Genomic DNA, 22,207 nt, shown 5'->3' with positions numbered 1-22,207 from the left:
AAAGGATACCATTTCTTAGTGCCAAGGAGAGAGGCAAACAAGAGCGCCACATTTCTAGATACACTGGTTTCTTGTGTTTTTCTCAGTCAGAGCAGACTCCTGTTTCTACGCAGCAGTCTCTGGGTGCCCTATAAGGAAACACCAGCACCCACGCCTGCCTCCCTTTAGCTGTTTTCTTGACTGTATTCTCAGCTGTTCTAAAACTTACTCATTACTGACACCTTGAAAAACACAGAAAAGGGCAAAGATGGGTAAGAATCCCCTCCAACCCTACCACCCAGAGACAGGTGTTTTGCAGGCTCTCCTAGAGCTGCCACCTAGGGTGGTGTTAGGGGTCCCGAGATGAAGCAATGGCCATGGTGGGGCAGAGGCGGGGACCAGGAATTGAGGAGGTGATGGCGGTGCCAGATCGCTGCTGTCTCCACGAAACTTAAAGACCAGAGTAATGTGGGCACGAGTTCATTCCCTAAGGACAATCTCAAGGGGACAAAGTGCCGCCATTTGTGAAAAACCTTAACTTACTTCTTCCCAATCTTATGCGCTAAATCCACAGTGGGCTTTACAACTATTTCAAAGAGAGATGGAATTTTCTTGAAATCCTCTGAGAGCTCAGTTTGGAAGTCGTCGTCGGGGTCGACGCAGGGGCCATGCTCGGCTGGGGTGGGCAGGAGTCCCACGCCTGGGGGTGGCTTGGGCAGAGGAGCTATGCCGTGCCTGCGGAGCTCCGCCAGCTCCCGTTCATCCTCGCTTGCACGCCCCTCCTCCGCCTTCAACACCTGAACGCAATGGGCAAAGGTGACTATGTTAGAGCACCCTTTCCTCTCCACATCCAAAGCTGTGAAGACTTTGGCCAACTGGCTTCCTTCACAGGAAAACGTAAGTTGAAAGGGGTTGTAGACAGCTAACTCGGTTTTGATCAAGAGCATGAGGTTCAAAGAAGAATAAGATATTTCTCAAAGCAAATTAGCTTTCTAACATCACAAGTATTAATAAAAGATTCTCAATTCCCAGCCTGATATTTCTGCGTTTCTAATACACTGTATTAATGAAACATTAAATGACCAGTCCTTGACTGCTCAGTAGTTTGATAAAATAAGATTTAGAAACTATGATCCAAGGCAACTGACTCTGTAGAGAGCTAACAAGTAATGGAGGTGCAGAGGGATCACTCACTTTGTCCAAAAGTTTCCTCGTTTCTTTAGTAAGGTCATCATGTGAAAATTTACACTTGTCTCCTTGGTAACATTTTGCTCCACTGTGATAGAACTTGCATGGAAATTCATGTAAATAAAATTATTAAGGAACAGACCAAACAAAATCAAACTCTAATATTTTAAACCAAAAAACATAACTCTGTTGAATCCATAAAATTGTATTGCCTGTACTGAATTTCCTATCATCACATCAGATAATTTATTTCAAGATCAAATATCTTAGTTATATAGCAAAATATTCAGAATAATTTTAAATCTCTTACTCTATTAAAACTAGAAAACCTTTTAAAGAAAAAACATTTATAGTGGTTATAGCAAATACTATATAGTATTTTAACTATGAAAACCCTATTACTTTCCATAATGAAATAAAATACTACACAGAACAAATAAGTGTAGCAAGTGCTTACATCTATGAAGAAAATGATAGGCTTGGTACATCATGATAACCCCACTGTAGGAGCTACTGACTAATCTTACTTAAGGTTTTGGAGACAAACTTCTAAAGAAAATATTAAACCTAGAAGCACAGTGACAAATAACACCATTTTCAGGTGGTGTATGTTCAGGGATTTCCTGGGTGGTTTTAGGCGCTTTATTACTGCAATCATCACACTTACAAGGGCAAAAGAGGAAAATCATACAATCTTCTTAGCAACTGCAAAAGGCAACTGAGAAAACTCAAAATCCTCTTGTGATTTAAAAAACTCTTAGGAAAATAAGAATATATTTAACTTGATTAAAAAAAAACTACAGCCACAAGCCCAAGCAAAAGTGTGTTATTTTCAAAGCGTGTATTACATCTGCCACGATCAGTATTATTTAACATTATTCTGGACGTGTAGCCAATATAATTAAAATTAAATAGGAAGTATAAATTATTATTATTTACTGATGGTATGACTCTGAGGGAAAAAAAAACAGACTGAAAGCTTTCGAAAAAGTTCAATAAGGTGTCTGATTTTTAAAGAAATATATCACATATGAAAAAAATGTTATTTCTTTTTCCTGAATCTCTCTCAAGTCCCTTTACTGACCTATAGGAGGTCCCCTACCTTCTAACATTTTGATGAAGAAAGGAGGATTCTCTGCCCTACTAAATATCAAATGTACTCTTACAAAGAGTAATGATCAAATGCACCTAGTGTAACAGGTCTAGAGGCAGAATTGTGTGCCCAGGAAATTCAGGCTCTTCTGTTCACGATGACATTTTAATCAGTGAAGATGAGACAATGAGTTAACCATTTGGGAAAAAAACAAGCTTCTTACTGCACCTCATATATTAAAATAGACTATATAAATTAAAGATGTAAATGTTAAATAAAAATATATAATTTTACAGTCCTGGCTGGATCGTATTTTTATAAAGAATTGTGTGTAGAAATAGGTAGACATGTACACATCTCCTCACATATTCGCCCCCTAGCATTGGACATTACCCGAAAGACTTTAAGCCATGTTGTTAGCATGGCTATTCCTGAAAATGAGATTACTCAGGGTTTTTAAAAAAGTCAGTATGAAAATTATCAAATACATACCAAAGCAGAGAGAATAACATGGTGAACTCCCTCCCTCATGTGGGCTACCTGAGCGCAACAATGTTCATCGCCTGACAATTCTGTGACACTCTCCTCACAACTCCCCTTGAAAGACACGTGGATGTTGCAAAGCACATCCCAAATACATTTAACCTGTAAATATCTCCATATTTATTACAAACAAATAAGGAATAATTTTAACAAAAACCTTATCATTAATCTGAAAAATTAATACATACATTTTACCTACTACTCTGTCAATATACAAATTTCTCAGGCCATTTCCAAAAAATGTCTTTTTATAATTACCTTGTTCAGATCAGGGGCCAAACACAACCCACAAATGGCATCTAGCTAACATCTCTCTCAAGTCCCTTTACTGACCTATAGGAAGTCTCCTACCCTTCTACTTTCTTATCATTTATCTGTTAATTTTAATATTTTCATAGGTGTTGAACACTCCCTACTACTGCACCACGCTAGAGGTATTTAATGTCCGGTTGTTTTTTTAGTGCTGAGGCTGATCAGTTGGTGCAGGTGTAATCGGTCCGATTCATCAATTATAAAGTTTCTCACTGACTTTTCACCTAAGGATTTTAGTTAGCAGCTGTCCTTAACGCTGCCCAGACCCATTAATTCATCAGAATGTGCAAATGGCAGGATTGTGCGCTTCTGCTAGACGCTGCCACACTCCCTCCACCAGGATGCAGCCTCTTGCATTCCCGCCAACAAGGTCTGAGTGTAATTTACTTTTTCACAGCACTGCTAACAAATTTTGCTGTCATATTTAAATTTTTTTGGATTTCTGCAAATCTGATAGCTGCAAATGGTATCTCTGGGCATCGATTAAATTGCATTTCTCTTATTATGAGGAGGATTGAGCATCTTTTTACATGTTTTAGGGCCATCTGCATTTCTCTTTTTGTGAATCATCTCTATCTTTTGTCCCAGTTTTCTTCTCGATTTTTAGAAACTCATACATTAAGCTGTTACCTTCCTGTAAGTGATATAAGTTGCAAACAACTTTTCCCATTTTATTATTTACTTTTTACTTTGCTTATGACATATTTTTGTTATGCAAATTTTAAGATTTTTTTAGGCAAATTTTCAATCTTTTCTTTTTTGTTTCTGGATTTTAAGTCATACTTGGAAAAGTTATAGAAAAGCCCACCTATGTACTCCTCTGGTATTTGTATGGTTTTGTTTTTACCTTAGGTCTATGGTTACAGGGATTTTTTTACCTTCTTTTTTATATTATTTTTTCAAACTAGACAAGACTATTTTAAAATGTTTCTGGAAAAATAAATGTGAGAATCTTCCAAGTATCACAATGTGCTGGTGAGACAGAAACAATCACAGCAAAGCAACACAGACATGAGGGCAAACAGACCCACAGAGCCAAACACAAAGTCTGGAACAAAAATGTGCATATAACATTTCTTCATGATAATGATGGAGTTTCAGATGGGGTGGGGGTTGGGGGAGGCTTCATTAGTCATGAATGGTAGTGAGTAACCAGCTAGACATTTGGGGGTAGGGGATTCATATAGAAAGATACATTATGTACATATTTTTAAAGGACTACAGACATATAGTGAGATATCAATTTGGGTGGGAGCAAGAGTACTTAAAATGTACAGATTTCCTAAGAAAGAATATACAGTGTTTATCATCGGGTGTGGGGGGGTAAGATTTAATGAGACTTTGGTTTTATAATATTCAACAATGATAATTTATTACTTATGAACCTAAGTAAAATAATTAAGTCATAAATATTGTGTCAACTACTCTTTCAGGAAGCACAGTCTCTTGAAATACTTAGAAGCTAAATACATTAAATAAATATAAAGTACCTTTATTTCATAGATTTTTTTCCAAAGGGAAGTTATTTCATTTCCCTAAAGAATAAAACTCAGTTTGCCCTTTGGAAGTACAAAGGCTGACTTGACCTGGTTGATGTAATGTGCTATTTTAATTTAAAAACAAACTAGGCTTTCTAACTTATGATTTTTAAAACCTTCAAAGATGCTTTCAAACGTCAATATTTTGGTTAACTATTTCCAATAAAGGATATTATGCATATAAATGCAGTTCTCTCCTTTGGTACAATATCCTTGTAAATAAAATTTGCAGATCTCTTTTCTCTTCTCCAACTCTGCATCGTGATCAAATTTACATTGGTCTCCCTGTTCACAAAAAGAAAAAAAAAGAAGAAAAAAAGAAATCACTGAATGTTCTCTGTGGCATTTCACAGTGTAACTATGGTTGATTATGAGCTAAATGATAAGCTAATAATTTAATGATAAGCTAATAATAATTCAAACATTAATGTTGAGCTAATAATAATTCAAACATTCCTTAGAGTCCGTGCCCAAGATGCTGGGCATGGCTCTGTGCAGAGGCAGAGCAGTGAGGTCACCTCAAAGGACTCTCCCTAGGTCCTCCTTCACTCACCATGTCCAGCTGAGTTACTGTGGGGACTTATTTAACCCTCTGGTGTGGCCACGTTTATAATGGGGACAATAAAGACTAAAACATTTAATACTAGTAATCCACTCCTAACAGGATGTGCCACATAGTCAGCACTGCATTTTTTTTAAAAAAAAAACAACTCGATTTCTACAAATTATATTGTTGTCCCAGAATATAATTAAATGAGTGTAGAGTATTTCCATGCAAGACACATGAATTTACCTTAATGCATCTCCCTTCCAGGAAGTATTTACAGATTTGTTTTCCTTTGTGTTCCACCGTGTGCTGGTTAATAAATTCCTGAGTCATAACCTTCCATTTTTTCCCTGGTTTATTATACTGAAAGAAAAAGTTTCATTTAAATGCAACATACGAAACATTAAATAGGTATTAAAATGTACAGTCAAATGGACCTGGAAAGCAGGACAAAGCAACTATTCCAAGTGGTTAAGACTGGACATTCTGAAGCTGTTCATTTATTTGGAAGGAGATTTGTTTCTAGTAAACTGTTTATTGCTACTAGTGGTTGCAAAGAACCCTATTTCTATTTTAACGAGGATGCATAACTACATTTAAATTAAAATTATGAAAAGCTAGATAATGAACAATAATACTCAATTTTGGCAAAGAACAATAAAATATGCACTCTATGTACTGCTGATAGATATGAAAGATTTAAAATATCCATATTATACGACATAGAATTTGTACTTTTTAGGATTATTCTTAAGGAATTATTGGGGAGGCAAACAAAGATTTATTCATAAAAATAACTACTGCAGCATTACTTACATAGTTAAAAAAAAAAACAAAACACCAAACAAATGAAAAACCTGGAAACACTCCACAGACCCCAGACTAGGAGACTAGTCAAACACGTGACACATTTGGGTGGTAGAATATTATGCAGTTATTAAAAGTCATGGGATGGAAAGACAATTTGGGGACATTCAAAAATGTATACGATACTTTACTAAGTGAACTTTACTGATCCCAATTTTATAATACAAATTTTCAAAAAGACTCAAAAGAATATATCCCCACACGTGACAGTATATGTCTCTAGATGCATCTCTTAAAAATTAGAGGTTTTTTGTAGGTGTGGTTATTTTGTACTTTCTTTAGGGGGAAAAAAAAACCCCATAGAGGATGTATTACCTTTACCTTTTAAATTAAAAAAAAATTAAGAGGAAAATTTCACAGCCTGCTTGTTCCCCTTGGTCCTCAGTCACCGGGTCTGGTACTAGGCGGTGCTCCCACCCGTCTCCTAGCCCCATGGAGTACTATTTGTTCTTCAAGCACCCAGCAGGCATGTGCCTGGCACACCAGAGCTGCACGGGGAACACTTGCTCTTCCAATTTGATTCCAGTGTTCCCTTCTCCCTCAATCTGCCAGAGGATGGAGAACAAAGCAGAACCCACTGGACATCGGAAACGACCCCACTGCAAGTGGTTGGGCTAGACTTAAATCTGACACTCGGTGCTCACAGCTGAATGTGTATTTTACTATAAGAATTCTTTTAAAAAGCATGAGAATACCAAGAGAACAGATAATCCTAGAGGTTCTTTTAAAAATATATCTAAACTGCCCAGCAAAATACAATGACATTGCTTATACTACACTCTGACAGGGCCATTTAAAGTGCCTTAAGTCTCTGTAAATGTGACTTACAAACATTTTTACTTCTAGGCTCACTCAGAACAAGCAGGTATAAATGACCAGCTCACACACGCTTTCCGTACAAAGAATCATGGCTGTAATCATACACGCAGCCAAAGAGAGGTCATTATGCAAAGTCAGTGAGCCAGCTTGAGAAATATAACTCTGAAATTAAAAAGTAAAAGTATTAGATAATCACTCTCTCTCTCTCTCACACACACACACACCCCTAAAAATTTACCAAGTAGTACCTATGTTGTACTAATAACTCATTCCTTCTGTCTGTCTGTGCCACTTTCTAATGACATGCCTCGATGTTTTAACAGAGGATTGTGGGGGGGGGTTTGTTTTGTTTTTCAGGTTAGTTCTGTCTCAATGAGTAAAAAGTATCTCGGTACCCATAACTATGGGGAACCGAACCACAGCCAAGGTATTCTAGAGCATCCAAGCAACTTTAATGAATAAGATGTCAGAACAAAATAAAGTGCCTAGAAAATCCGATCTTTCAAGTCTGAGCCTGGAGGAGAACTGCAGATGTCTCCTAACCACAAGTAAGCTGGAAGAACCACAGCCCAATCTGGGTCACCACCTTCACTGGACAAATGCAAACACAGCAGCAGTTAGTGATTTCCCAGAAGTCACATGGTGCGTTAGCACAGTCAGATGGAGCTCTGCTCAAAGAAAACACAACTCAGAAGAGAGAGAAAGACGAGGGAAGGAGGGAGAATCCCACCACCTACTTGGCCATTTAATTTATTTACTCTAGAGCAGCAGTCTCCAAATTCTTAGGCACCAGGGATCGGTACTCCTATGAGAGTCTAACGCCTGATGATCTGAGGTGGAGCTGAGATGGTGATGCAAGTGCTGGGGAGCGGCTGCAAATCCAGATGAAGCGTCACCTGCTGGCCCAATGCTCACCTCCTGCTGTGCAGCCCAGTTCCTAACAGGCCACAGACCAGTACTGGTCCACAGCCTGGGGGTGGGGGACCCCTGCTCTAGAGGATACATTACATTGGTACAAGGGCAAGAACATAAAAGAATTTTTAAATTATGTATGGAAGAGGAAATGGAAGGACCTACCAGGAAAAGAATATGTCTTTACAGAAAATTTAATAGCTACTATAAAGACAAAAACATGTTAAGCGTTCCATGGCCAACAGAATTAATAAGTCTTTAGAACCTATGAAAAGATTGTGTATTGTGTGACTACCCTCCAGTTTCTAAGAACGTGGTGTGGACGAGCAGGCAGCCCTGAAAGGATGGGATGGCACTGGCCCTGAGCTGGCCACTTGGTATGGCTACCAGGCCTGGGAAGCTGCCCAGACCCTCCCCAATGCGGTGCTGCCTGGTCTCTGGCCCCTGCATGTTTCCGGAATCACAAGAAGAATCCTCTTGTGACAGCCAATAAACAACAAAGTCACAAAGTTGAGAACATAATTTAATCTTGATTAAAAAAAAAGAGAAAATAGCCTAAAGCTGATGAACGCAAAAGGAGAATATCCTCTAATTTTTTATGACATGATTAAGGATCTTTTAGTTGCAGCCCAGATCTACAAGCATCTGAACTGCGAGTGCCTGAAAGGGCCCTCGGAGGTAATTTAGCACTGCATGTCCTCTCATTTCACTGACGAGCAGGTAGTGCCCTGCCGGGAGCCCAGCTCTCCTCGAAGTGGCAGGTGCAAGTCAAGGCTCACAGGAAAGCCCATGCTAGTCTGCTCCGTGGGAGCAGCACACCCAGGGGTCTGCACTGTAAGACCAAGTCACGGAGGATGCTACTCCATTGCCCTCAAACAAGGTTACAGCTTTATCACCTAGCCTCGCTCTGCAAATTCAGTCACCTCACTGGAAATGCAGCCAAACAGAACTGGAACACTCTAATCCAGAAAGGCACGAAAAGGTCAACGCGTACCAGGCAAGTTCAAGTCAACACATGTTCACTCAGTATCTGCCGAATGTGTGAGTCATAGCTTCATCTTTCAAACTATTTCCATCTCCTCTTTCTCTCCTTCAATGCTTTCCATTCTAATACTAAATTAATTCACCACCATCTCCCTCCTTGGCCATCAGCATCAGGAAAGGTGATGCTCACAGAAGGAAAGCACACAGGACCAAGGACGTTTTCTGCTTTGGTCATCACTTCTGTTTGAGGTGCTTTCAGACACACCGATTTTACTTCAAAGTCACCTAAATTTTCACTTCTATACTAGTATCATGATTAATTCAAACAATAATTCTTTTTTTGGAATTTATTTATACTCATTTGATCTAATGGGAAGTTTTTCATTTACTAGGAAAGTGGCATTAAAATCGTAGTGCTTCCCTTATAGCCAGATGGGTTGAAAGACAGAGAGGTCCCTCTCCTCGTGTATAAACTCTCTGTACCTCTTGAAAGTCGTCCATTCCTGAAAACACACCAGGACCTTTGCTGGCTCGGCCCCCACGGTCTCTGCGTTTGATTTTCTTCGGCAAACCTCGTCCACGACCAACATTAAAACTTTTAACTCTCTGTTCAATACCTAAAAAAGTTAACATGTACTTAGAATATTATAGAAAAACAGCACACCTACCAATATATTAGTTTATAGGGAACAGTTCATTTTAAATAATCTATGGTGCACACAGCATTCTTTTCTTCCTCCTCTAGATTCAATGAAAAAAATTTATTCTGTGTTTATATTTTTCTTTCTTGGCATTGATTCTTATTGTTTGTTCTTTAAAGGATGTCAGCAACATAAGGAAGGAAAGAAGCAAGGGTATACATGGCTGGAGAAGTCAAATCTCGTTTCGTTCTTTTCAACTTTCCTTAGAATAAACGATTAACAAAGCTTTCTATTGTTAAGAGAATTTTTATATTCATCTCTAAGGAAAACACTGTAGGTATTAGTGGTTAATTTATAGCAAGATAAGTTTCTATTGATAATTTTGAGTAGATAACACATATATATATATATATATATATATATATATATATATATATATATATATATATATATATATCCCAAGTAAAATTTATACTTGTTTTTAACTTTTGAAAAACTTGGTATTTAAAAGTATCTAAAAAGATACCCAAATAACAAAAATTAGGTATTAAGGTAGGGAGTTACAATTTAAAGTGATTTCTCATTTTACCAAGTCATGTTGATTGAACTAATAAGTTTTCTAATGATTTTAAACCTAAAAAACAGTCAATAAATATATGAGAAAAAATGTTTCACCTCATTAAAATAAATCAAAGAAAATAAAATTAAATAATAACAAACCAATTTTCACTTCAAAGAATAGTACTCGTAGGGATTTAGAGAGTTTGGTTTTTTCACATCCTGGCAGGGGTGTTATAAACCAGCATACCACCTTTTTAGATAGCAACTTGGTATATGATTCAGGTATCTTCAAATATGTAGCTATGTCTTTTGACTCAATTCTATGTGTCAGAATTTCTTAAGAAAAATGTTTGCTACTATGTTTTTTGAGATATGTATAAACATACAGGGTAAATCATAGAAAATTTTAAAAAACCGGGTGTAACTGAAATCTCAAATAACTATTATTAAACAAACCTCATAATCTTATGGTATATCTGTTTAAGTCAATAGGATGCAGGTATTAAAAGCTACTCATTAACGTAAAAATGACTGAGCTACAGTTCAAAATTAAGGGGGAAAAACATTACAACAGTATGCATAGTTTTTTTGTTAAAAATAATTATCAGAAAAATTCTGAAAGAATGTCTACTAAAAATGTAACTAGTAATTATCTATGGATGTAGGGATTCAAACTATTTTGTTTTACCTTTGATCTCTGCTGTGTTATCTTTTCTACACATAGAAAAAGTTTTCTGCATTTGACCATATATTACTTTCATAATCCAAGGGGAAAATGATTGTCAGAAATGAAATGCAGCACTCAGTTCCTTAGCAGAACAAACAGGAAGCGCCTGAAAGGAAAAACCCCAGGTGGGAGGGACTAGCAGGCCTCTCCACCCACGTGGAATGGGCCCTACACCCTGTCTAGACCCCAGGAACAAACCCATAATTGCAGGAGCAGATGCACAAATTCCTTTCTCTTTAGTTCAGCAAAGTCTAGAGTTGTATTTTCAAATGAATTTTGCTAGGAAATCAAGAAAAAAAATAAGCCAAAAGAATAATCAAATTCTTCCTCTTCTCAACGATAGTTAAAGCCTGGTTTTGCAGGCTTTGGATGCCCAGAGTTTAACCCTGGCTTCATTTTGTGCCAGTGCTCCTGAAGCAGACACACTGACTGGACAATCCTTAAGGTTGATCTGACCCTTATGTGACCCACAGTTTCTGTGGCAACTTGCCCTGGTATCTCCAGAGACCATGTGCCTCAATACAGTAGATGAATAGTGGTGACTCTAGAAGTTTCTCTGGATTATGTTCTTATTTCAAACCCTGAAGGATGTCCATAGGCCTAAGTACACTTGTATAGCAGAGGTAACTGTCACATTTTAAAGGGTAATTAAAGAATAGCCTCCCAGAATTCTGTCCTCTTAGGTCTAAAATATATAAATACACAGTAACAGAGACAACAGGAAAAGGTAGGTTACTCTTTTATCAGTCTACTGGTATCGTATGAAAGGAAGGGGAAAATATAGCAGGAAAGTTATTTTACATTTTTATATAATTTTTAAATATTAGGATGTCTTTCTAATTCAACTATTAAGATATCATGTAGATTTAAATATTTGCAGATTTTTATCCTCAAGGTTTACAAAATGAATAAAAACAAAGTCAGGAACCAGAAGAATAAGCTGATCTTGAGAAAAGGCTAAGAAATTTAAATTTTCAACCCACAGCTACCTGTTTTAATAAGGTAGGTTCTCATATTCAAAAACAGCCTGACAGTTTCGAACCTACCTTGCTGAATTCCTTTCATTCTTTGTTTTTTCCCTGGTTCTTTACAAAATGAAGATCCCAGAGCAGCGTGGGAGGGTTCTTTGGCTTGCCTGTACTGTTTCATCTGACTGGCGAACTCTTCCTCTGCTTCCTGACTGTAGGTACCAAAGTTGTCATCGCTGTAGGCACTGTACTCACCATATTCCTTATTTTTAAATTTTTTGTTATGTTGACTCCTCCTTGATGTCATGTAGCTTCCTGATACATGTCCACGCTAAGTGAAAACAGACACTCATTGTCAGGACTTTTCAGTTATACACAGGAGTTGACAGTGACAGAGGACTTCGTTTCTCCCCCAGAAAGTTGGGAGAAAGAAGGGGAAAGAAGGAAAAAGTCTGCTTCTGGGTAACTACTTATCTAGGACACTTTTTAAAACTAATTTCAATAAGTAAATGCTGTTCTGACATATCTAATTCCATAACGTTCACAGATCCTTGCTGGTGAGTATTTTATTCACTTCTTGTTTCAATGTCCCATGTCTCAATCTCCATATACATAGGACACTTAAAAATCCATACCATTGAATGTGAATTCCTCCTCCCAAAACAGCAAGTGTCTTTTTGAAAATAAGGAAATGATAGTAAAAGAGCTTGCGGGGATTAACATTGAAAAATTTCCAAATGGCATGTTTAAGCATATTATAATTAATTTAAAAAACTATATATTTGGAAATTTTTCTAAAAAGAAAATGTTTATATCTGAGGTCTAATATCAAATATAGAGATTTCCCTAGAAATAAAAAACAGTTTGTAAATAAATTGCTCATTAGGAACTATTTATTATAACATACATTATTAATTTTATTGCTTCTTTATGAAAGCATGTACAAACAAGAAACATACTTTACTCCTAGAAGTTTATTTAATGACAGTATTCAAGTCTATCTCTACTCACTAAAATATTTGAATTAGTTCTATCAAATCTTCTGTCAATTTTTTATAAAAAAGCAAAAGCACATAATTACAACGTGAGGCTCTAGAAAAACCCAGGCCATGATTCATCTTCGGCTTGGTACACTTTAAACGTGATGTAAAAATACTGCCCCGCAGAATCCCTACATGAGATTATGTGTTTTTCATAAAATGCAGAGAAATATTAAGTTGCTTTCAGTAATTATAAAATACAGAAAACTATATAATTAAAAGAATCAAGAAAACCAATTAGCTCATCACTTTTAAATTTTGAAGACATTGTATTATATTTCTGATTTGTTTTAAGCAGCATTTTTAAAGTTTTTAGTGTTCTCAGTCTAGCACGTCATAAACTTAGATAGAAATTTACAATTGTAGCACAAGGCAGTGTTTATGCTGTTTTTTAAAAAGCTACCATGAAAATAAAACAAAAAATAATTGCTTAGAGTATTTGAAGATTAATTAGTTGAGTGCTTACTTTTCCTTTTATAAAAAACGTGATTATATTAATGCTTCAGTGATATATTTCAATGCTTTATGAATAAAGATTACTGTTAATGGGCATGATTTTTCTCTAGAGATAAGATGCTTGTCACAAAAGCTTTTAATTCTGTATATTAATTCCATCCTCTAATTTTTTACAGCCTTTACAAACAATCTCCATATTCCTACTTCTAAAAATAGAATTATCCCAACTTTCAATTTATCTCCTACCCAGCCTTCTCAACTGCAGATTTTCCAAAGCCCTCTCATGACACAGACTTGCCCAACGCGCCCAGCTGCAGTGGCAGACTACCGCCACTTGCTGAGGGCAGGCTGCGTCAGGGTCGGAGTCCCGCTAGGGAATGAGCGCCGAAGCACTGGACTGCAGCAGGTCACAGCAGCCCGTTAGTGCTCTACAGTGTCTCCTGAGCGACACACACTTGTCACTTGGAGCAAACAAAACACACGCACCAGCAAAGATCTGGTGAGTATTTTCTAAAACTATCCGGAAAGAAGGTAAAAAATGAAAAGACTTTAAATTCTACCCCCAGAGATAGTGTCTCTGACAACTGTACTGCCTGGTCATTAGGCCACATCCACTGCTACCATGTCTGTGGGGTGGATTTGGTTTCTATCATGCAGGAGCTGGCCCCAGGCAATCTCTGCAAACATGCAGCATGGGACCAGGAGGCCCGGACAAGGTGAGGAAGGGAGATGGGCTAAATTCTCTAGTTTAATAGCTAGATGTCAGTACTGAAGTTTTATAGCTGATCCCTGTTATTTAAGAAAATGAGACTTTTAGGATGTGGTAAGGCATTTTCTAACCCTAGTGAGTCGGCTCTAAAACACACGTGGGGAAATGGTGCTACACTTTATCTCCCCCGAATAGCAGACTACAGAATCCAATACGAGTGGTCCTCCTCAGAAGAAATGTAGCCGAGACAGACAGATGCTATTTGTAGCCATCAGAGACCCGACAATCAGGAAGGCTAATGGGCCCTGATCCACGATCCACAGAGAGAGGCGAGTCCCTAGAGCGAGCACATCCGCAGCAGGCACTACTCTGAGAGCCTCAGCCCATCATGCAGATCGGCGAGGTCCAGCAGCACCTCCGATTGCCCCTTTAATCTCTGGGAACACCACGAGATGCCTTAGCAACCCCCACCTACTCATTTAGGGGGAATCTCAAAGTGGAGGCTACAGTCATCCGGGTGGCCCAGAAAAGTCTCAAATCCGGATGCTGGGAAAAGACTGGAAGGTCACTATGGACCTGACAGGAGCAAGTAGAGACTCCCCTAGTAGGGGACGAATGCCACCTGCGCCCCAGACTAGTTCTTTGATGTGTACCATGTTTTACAAATACAATCCTCAGACACAGTGCAAAAACAAACAAAAGCCCACACATAAGAGACAAGACCTCACGAAAGAGAACCACAAAAGCCAACAGTTAACAGGAATATGGACTCTAGATATTGGAATTAACTGATACAGATTTAAAAATATCTGTGCTTACTATTTTCAGAGAAAGGACATTAGAATTTCAGCAGAGAACTTAAAACTATAACCTTATTTTGATGACCTCAAAAGGAATCAAATAAATTTCTAGATGTGAAAAATACAAATACTGAAAAATGAAGAACCTAGCAGATGGGTTTAAAGGTCAATCAGATCCTCTGAAAACAAGAGGAGCGAGATGAAGGATAAAGCAAAACACCTAAGATGCTCACCATAGGGGCCTGCATGGGAGACGCATGGGGTGCCATGCTGGCAAACTTTCTGTAAGTCCTTCAGACAAAATAGTTATTCAAAATAAGAGTGAAATAAACAATTTACCAACAAATAAAAGCTGGGAGAATTTCTTGACAGCAAACCCACACTACAAGAAAAGCTAATAAAAGACTAAATAAAGTACTTCAGATTAAAAGAAAGTGATACTAGGTTGAAACTCAGATCTACAGGAAGAAACAGAGAGCAATGGAAGTGAAACGCAGGTATGTATAAAAGAGCATCCTTTTTCTTAAGTTAACTGAATTTTTTTTAACAAAAACAATTACATTGCATCTGTGAGGCTACATGGTGGTCAACATAATGACCGCAATAAATAACTGTGATGTTTAAGCAAACGAGAGTCACTTAAAACAAACGTGCTGTTTGCACATACAGACTGACCCTACCTCCTCTTTCGGAGTTACTTTTAGTGACGACTTAGAAATCAAGAGCTCAGAAATCTCATTACTCGATATTTTCAGATTTTATTCATTTCATTGCTTGATATTATCCAAAGTAGCGATGCCCATCCTGACCATTTTTTTCATTCATCGTAACAGTTTCCCAATGACTTTAGACTGTTTCTAAAAAGTAAATCGAACCGCAAATGATGAAATTTAGGTACCACATCAGTGTTTGCTGAATAGAACTAATTTAAAAATTTGTCATTAGTGATAAAAATGATTCTAATAGCTGTTAAAACCTTCTGAGAAATGGCAGTTCCATTCACTTCAAAATCAAAGGACACATTGAGTAAATACATATACGTATTCTAATATGCACTTGAAATAAAATTATCAACTAGAGTTGAGTCTTTTCAAATTTTCTAAGACAAAATCTGTTTATTCGATGGCCACTTACTGAGCAACCTCAACTGCAAAAACGGCAGTGGAACAATAAAAGGCAGCATAAAGAAGTCCAACAGACACCGGGACGTGGTGGAACATGTGGTGGGATAGCACTCAGCCTTGAAAAGGCAGGAAGTGCCGGCACACGCCACCAAACGGATAGGCCCTGAAAAAAGCTATGATAAGTGTAGTAGGCCACACACAAAGGGACAAATCCTATATGGTTCCACCTGTTTGAGGTCCTTTGAGATGGCAAGTTCATAGAGACAGCAACTACAACAGTGGTGACCAGGGGCTGAGGAGGGGATGCGGTGCTATTGCTTACTAGGGACATGGCTTCTGTTTGGAGTGATGAGAAAGTTCTGGAGGTAGATGGCAGTGATGGCTGGCTGCACAACACTGTAAATGTGCTCAGTGCCACTGAACTGTTATGTTTTAAAATAGTTAAAATGGTAAATTTGATGTTATGTGTATTTTTATCACAATAAAAAAGGCAATACCTGAGGAAATGGAATGTCATACTCCCTGTAGAAACCAGTTCTTTTTTTGTGGGAACTTTCTGTGTGCTCAACATCTGAGTCAAGGCTGTAGTCTGAACTATCATCGCTGGATGGAGAATTATGCTAAAAGAAGGAAAAACAAAGAGGTTACATTTGCAAAAGGAAGAAAATCTAACTAGTAACTAGGTAAGCCTGCTTCAGCCAGAGGTGCCAGGTGATCGATCATCTTATCCAACAGGTTTGGAAGTGTTAACTGGAAGCTTCCTGCTCTAGAGGCCACCAGTACCCCAACTTCTCTAAACACCTCTGAGAAAAAGGGCACCTCGTCACCCCTGTGGCCCAGGGATGTCACACAAAAAACACGGCGCGTCTGTGCACTTTCACTTAATATTACAGGTAAACATTTTGTTACTGTAAAATCTTCCAAAGTATCATTTAAATTGGTTGCTATGTACTATCTTCAGTAAATCACCCTCTCCCTATTGGATGTGGAGGTGTTTGTGGTCAGTTCTGAAGGAGAGGAAGGAACTAGCTAGCTGGCCAAAGAGACACAGAGAATACTAAAGCAAAACGTGTGAAAAGGATGGTATGGTGCGGGAAGTCTAATTTTCTTGGGAGTACATAGCTTTTACCTTGGGGAAAAAAAATTGATTATTTTTTTTGGACTGTATTCAAAGACTCGTGAAGTTTTTTTCTGACTTCTTGAATTACTGAGTAGATGCTCTTCAAGCATTTTTCAGAAACACGCTGCCTGCTGCTTGGGACATTTGCAAGGTGGTAGGACCCCCAACCCCCCGCCCCGCCCCCGTCTTGATGCAGGCTGCTCTGCCCTGCCCTAAGTGCCCAAGGCTCTGTCCTCGCCTGTTCCCTTGAGAGACCACTCTGTGAAAGCTTCAGTTCTCACTGAACTTTTAGGCTCCTCCCACAGGAATACATCTAATGGTAACTTCTTCCACTTCTCCTCCAGCCCCCCACCCCCTCCTGCCTCAGACAGTCCATTTCGGCCTCAAACTCATTATTTCTCCATTAAAACTCATTATATCTCCATTAAAATCTGCTACCCTTTCTTCTCAACAAGGACGGCCTACCTGGCTGGCATTCATTTGTGAATAATGGTGCCATACTCCTAGGCTGAGAGTGTGGGTAACATCTCTGACTCTCTCCCTAGTCCTGTTTCATTGGTCACTTCTACAGGGTTTCTGCGATTTGTTTGTTTCTCACCACTCTCACTACTGCAAACATGGATCAGTCTCTTACCCTGTAAACCACCAAACAAGCTCCAACACAGTCTGTCTGAAACAGCACGTATAGTACCAATATCACACAGCACGATAGCATTGGCATGAGGATGACATCGGCAAGACTGCACACCAACCGTCATCTCTGGCGGTGAGGTCACAGGGCCTTCTCTTTTTATTTGTCATAACTGATTTTTAAATAATCAACTTCCTGTTGGTTTGGTAACCATGAACAAACTGCACACGAATGGGCTTCCATGGGCCACTCGAACAAGCAAACTGTCTCCTGGACCATCTGCCTCACACCTCAAGCTCCCAGCCCCTCTGGTTTCTCATGCATATGAAATGCTCCCACAGCCTCCAATCACGGTATTTCATCACTGGAAACATGTTCTTCTCTCTCCTTTTCAAATCCCATTTTATGTCCACTCTCATTCTTACTTTCTCCCTTTTCTCACTATGTTTATATATGTTGTTTGAACTGCACAACTAGTACACTGCAAAATGTCTAACTTTATCTCTGTACTAGTTAGCGCTTTATTACATACCACTTTCTTTGATAATTGTTTTACGATTGAGATCAATGTCCCTAATCTCACCAAATAAAATCAAAGCTCTTAGTAGACAGAATTATGTATTTTTCTTCTTTAATCATAGCACTAACCAATAAATTCTTATGTATTACCTGATTATTTCTGGCTCATTGGAGAGTTTACAGACAAATAAATTAACAAATATTACAGGGAGAAAGTTCAATAAAGTTAACTTGAGGGTGAAGGGTTCTGAGGACCAGGGACTGTGTCCAGGAGGGAGAGGTATTGATCTAAGCCCTCCTGCCTGAGCTCCTGTAATCTTCTAACTAGACCGGATGGAAGATGAGACCCCTCCAGGGCAGCCAATAAGAGAGAGGCCTTGGTGGCCAGCAAGAAAAGACTGGTACAACGTCCTGTTACATTTCTAACAGAGGTTACAAGTTTTCTGACAGCAAAATGGATGCTGGAATGTATCTTCTTAAGTCATGTCACTTGCTTCCTAATGAAAAATTAAAATTTGTACTTTGAAACAACAGGTAGTTATCTGTGGGTTCAGCAGAAATGGGTCCTTCCTACTCCCATGGGATCTCGTGCTTCTTGTCCTAGTTCTGTTGGACTGCAGACCCTTGAGTGTGTGTATTAACCGTGGCTTGGGGGCTGCAGGGTGGGGGGAGGAGGCGGGGGGTGCAGACTGTCAGTTAAAAGGACACACTTATCGAACATTTACATTTTTATGTAGACAGGTTTATTGGTTCCTCAGTGTTCTGGGACCTCAGATCATGGTTAAGAAAGGCTCTCTGCTCCCAGGTGGAGGGCTTCACCCATGTTTTATTCTGATACTTGTGCAGTTTCACTGTTTCACATTTGAATCTTTAATCTATCTGGAATTATCTGTGATGCGAGAAATGAACCACATTTATGCCCATGTCACTATCCAAGTCTTATTAAAAGTGCATCTCTTCACACCATTTCTGATGCCCCCAACCACACACTAACCCTCACGTGCCTTTAGTCTCTTTCTAAGTTGTCTCTGCTGCCCCAGCGTCCGGCCTATCTTCCCACACCTGATATCGCATCACTCCCATAACCAAGGCTTCACTGTGCTGTGGTATGCAAGGGTCACCCCACGCAGTCTTCCTTTTTGGGTTTTCCTATCTATTTTTGGTGGCAGTTTTAAAGACAAGTCCATAAATCCATCATTCCTCCTACCCGCAAGAGGTGGAAACTGATTCCGTTCCCCTTGAGTATGAGCCAGATGTAGAAATTCGTTTCCAGCAACTAGAAACTCAGAAGTGGTGGCCTGTGGCCCCCGGATGAGCTCACAGAGACTCTAGCTATGGCCACGGGTCTCCCTTGCCCTCCCACTTTTGGTCCTCTTGTTGGGGAGGAGGCCAGCTGACACCACGAGGATGCCAAGGCAGCATGCAGAGGTCCACCTACAAGGGACAGCGCCTCGCCAGAAGCCATAGGTGCACTGGGAAGAGGATCGTGCCTCAGTCGGGCCTGCAGGTTACTGCCACCTTACAAGAGATGCCAAGCCAGCCCACCTTGTTAAGCACATCCAAACTCCTGACCCCCAGAAACGGGGAGGTGAATGACTGTGGGTTAAGTCACCGAACAGTGTGCCAGCAGTCACTACCAGATCATTGTGTCTGTCTGAAGGGCAGCAGTGGCTCTGGGACGAGGTAGTGGATGGGAACGAGGACTTCAGAGGCATGTACAGGGAAGACTAAGCTGCACTGAATGACAGTTAGTAAAACTTTGGATTGTGAGGCAATTTAAAGGAAAGTGAGACGTCTTACTAAAACTGAGAAGAGGGAGAGCCTTGCTATGCAGTGGTAGGAACTCAGTTACATGCAGAAACACGGAAAGCAGAGATTGTGAGATGAACCAGATGCTTGGGGTCAGGATCTCCAAGTGCAATGTCGAAAGTACCTGCCCTGGAGGGAAGGTGGATAAATTACGGCAAGGCTGTTACAAAAAGGAGCCAGGATGGGACGGTTCTCAAAGTTCTTAGCCTCAAAACATCTAATTTTATTTTTTATTTTCCTTTTTCTTCTTGATTTGTTTGGCCAGTGATTCATATATGTTGTTGATCTTTTTTAAAAAAAAAAAAACTTTTTTCATTCTAATTCATTAAGTTCTGCTTGTAAGTTTATTGAGTCCTTCCATTTCTTTTGTCTCACTTTGCTATTTTCTAGCTTTTAATACTATAATTCTATAATTTCTCTTCTGATAATCGCTTTTGCTATATTTCATAGATACTTATATGTCAAGGTTTTATTATCATTACTTTCATGAAATTCTGCAGTTTTAATCTGTTTCCCTAATGTTCCACAGGCGAGTCACAGCAACAGTGTGAATCATAAAACGGAAAGGCACTTTCATTTTTTGACTGTTACTAACGTCTAGTCTCATTGCATTGCGGTTTAATGTTATTCTTTGTTACTTCTACTCCATCAAATTAACTGGAGTTTCTTTGTGCCCTACGACACAGTTTGTCTTTACGGATATTCCAAGTAAACTTGAGAGGGCAGTGTGTTCTCAGCGTTCAGAGCTCCCTACACATTTATAATACTTCCTTAATATCCTCACCACTTTTCCATCACTTGATTACCTTTTTAGGTTAACACAGATATTCTGGTGCATTTCCTGTTATTCATGTGTTCCTGTTTCTTCTCGTAGTTCCTACAGTTCCTCCTTGATGAAAGTTATGTTTGGGGAGATGTAAAATATTAATAATTGATATCTTCATTGTGAATTGTAAGCTTTAACATTATAAAACGTCCTTCTTTGTTTCTCTCAATGCCTTTATGACCTAAATTTTTTTCAGATATCAACACTGTGATTTCTGCTTTCTCTTTGCATTTGCCTGGTATAGCTTTACCTATTTTTAAAATCTTTCTCTTGTGCATAGCTTTGCATTTGCCTGGTATAGCTTTACCTATTTTTAAAATCTTTCTCTTGTGCATAGCTTACAGTTGAATTTTGCATTGTTGGGGGGGTATATCTTTTGGTATTTAGAAAGATTTGTGCTTTTGTTTCAATTATTCCCTTCATACTGCCTTTTCCCAATAACCTGAGTCCTTGTCCTTTCTTTGAATACTATTTGTTTATTAATAGAACCAATATTGAAAAAAGGCAGTAACCTCTTCTACTTTGTCTCTTTCATTCCCAGGATAATAATTTGAAGTTTAATCATTTAGTCTGAGTTTTACAAGTACATACATGTGTGTGTGCGTGTGCGTGCGTGTGTGTTATTACTCTCTTTTTCAGTCATTTTGGTTTTCTGAATTTGTTCTCTAGTAGATCCTATGGCAAGGCTCATGATAACGATATTTCCTGAGTTCTACTATAGGTAGTGTTTCTGAAGACTTTCTATTTGAAGGTCAGCATTCAGCTGTATATAATCTTTGGCTTACATTATATTCTGGCATAAAATGGTATATTGAAATTTGTTATATAAATCTGGTTTTCTTTTCTTAATAAGGGACTTGATCTTTTTTCCTAGATAACCAAATAACTTTCCCCCCAATTCTATTTATGCTGTTTGATCACAGTCTCTACCATTTTGTTAAATTTTTAAATCATTTTGAAATATTAAGTTTTTCATGTTTTGTGGACAGTTTTTCTTCTCTAGAAGATTATTATTCTCTTCATTATTCTCTTTTTATAATAACAACTTCCATGAAATGTGATCATGGTCTCACCTGTGCTCAGGTGTGAAAAGAGGAAGGGGACAGGAAGCTTTCATAGCGTCGCTTCCCCAGGGGTGTGTCTTCTGCAATTGGCTTGAAGCCCTAAAACACACACCCTGAGATGCAGCACCCCTGCTTCTGTCCCCATTCTCATCTGGCCATTTCTTTCCTTGGCCCTGGCACACTTGTCCTCTCAGTTCAGATTCTGCTCCCAGCAGTCATGTCTTGGGAGTGGGGCTCTGTGCCCAGAAAGAGATTGGGTGATAAGCGTTAGGTGTCCATGAGGCCCATTCTGTTGCAGCACCATCCAGCTTAACGTGGTCTCCTTATGCTTACCTGTGAACTAGGACTGGAGAAGCATCCCCAGCTTCCACTGCTGTTCTCAGTTGGGCCCAAAGGTTGTCCGTGTTCACTGGGGACTCTGCCATCTGAG

At 38.9% G+C, this 22,207-nt stretch overlaps 1 protein-coding gene across 3 annotated transcripts in view; it reads right to left on the bottom strand.

Annotated features, from left to right (window-relative positions):
• The window catches only part of ZC3H6 (zinc finger CCCH-type containing 6), a 46,770-nt gene that overhangs the window by 5,604 nt on the left and 18,959 nt on the right, over positions 1-22,207 (bottom strand). For 2 of the 3 annotated variants that reach the window (XM_039872606.1, XM_039872607.1), the window contains exons 3-9: positions 16,306-16,428; positions 11,758-12,010; positions 9,266-9,399; positions 5,447-5,563; positions 4,827-4,938; positions 1,174-1,283; positions 523-776 (exon numbers count right to left, since the gene is read on the bottom strand). In XM_039872606.1, coding sequence (XP_039728540.1) covers positions 523-776; positions 1,174-1,283; positions 4,827-4,938; positions 5,447-5,563; positions 9,266-9,399; positions 11,758-12,010; positions 16,306-16,428 — 1,103 coding nt within the window. The remainder of the gene's footprint in view (positions 1-522; positions 777-1,173; positions 1,284-4,826; positions 4,939-5,446; positions 5,564-9,265; positions 9,400-11,757; positions 12,011-16,305; positions 16,429-22,207) is intronic. The other variant, XM_039872608.1, reaches the window with a different exon arrangement.

The sequence above is a fragment of the Pteropus medius genome, unplaced genomic scaffold, assembly GCF_902729225.1.
Source record: "Pteropus medius unplaced genomic scaffold, Ma_sr-lr_union100, whole genome shotgun sequence".
Taxonomy (NCBI): domain Eukaryota; kingdom Metazoa; phylum Chordata; class Mammalia; order Chiroptera; family Pteropodidae; genus Pteropus; species Pteropus medius.
The sequence above is the reverse complement of the archived record's forward strand: the minus strand, read 5'-3'. Positions and strand labels throughout refer to the sequence as shown.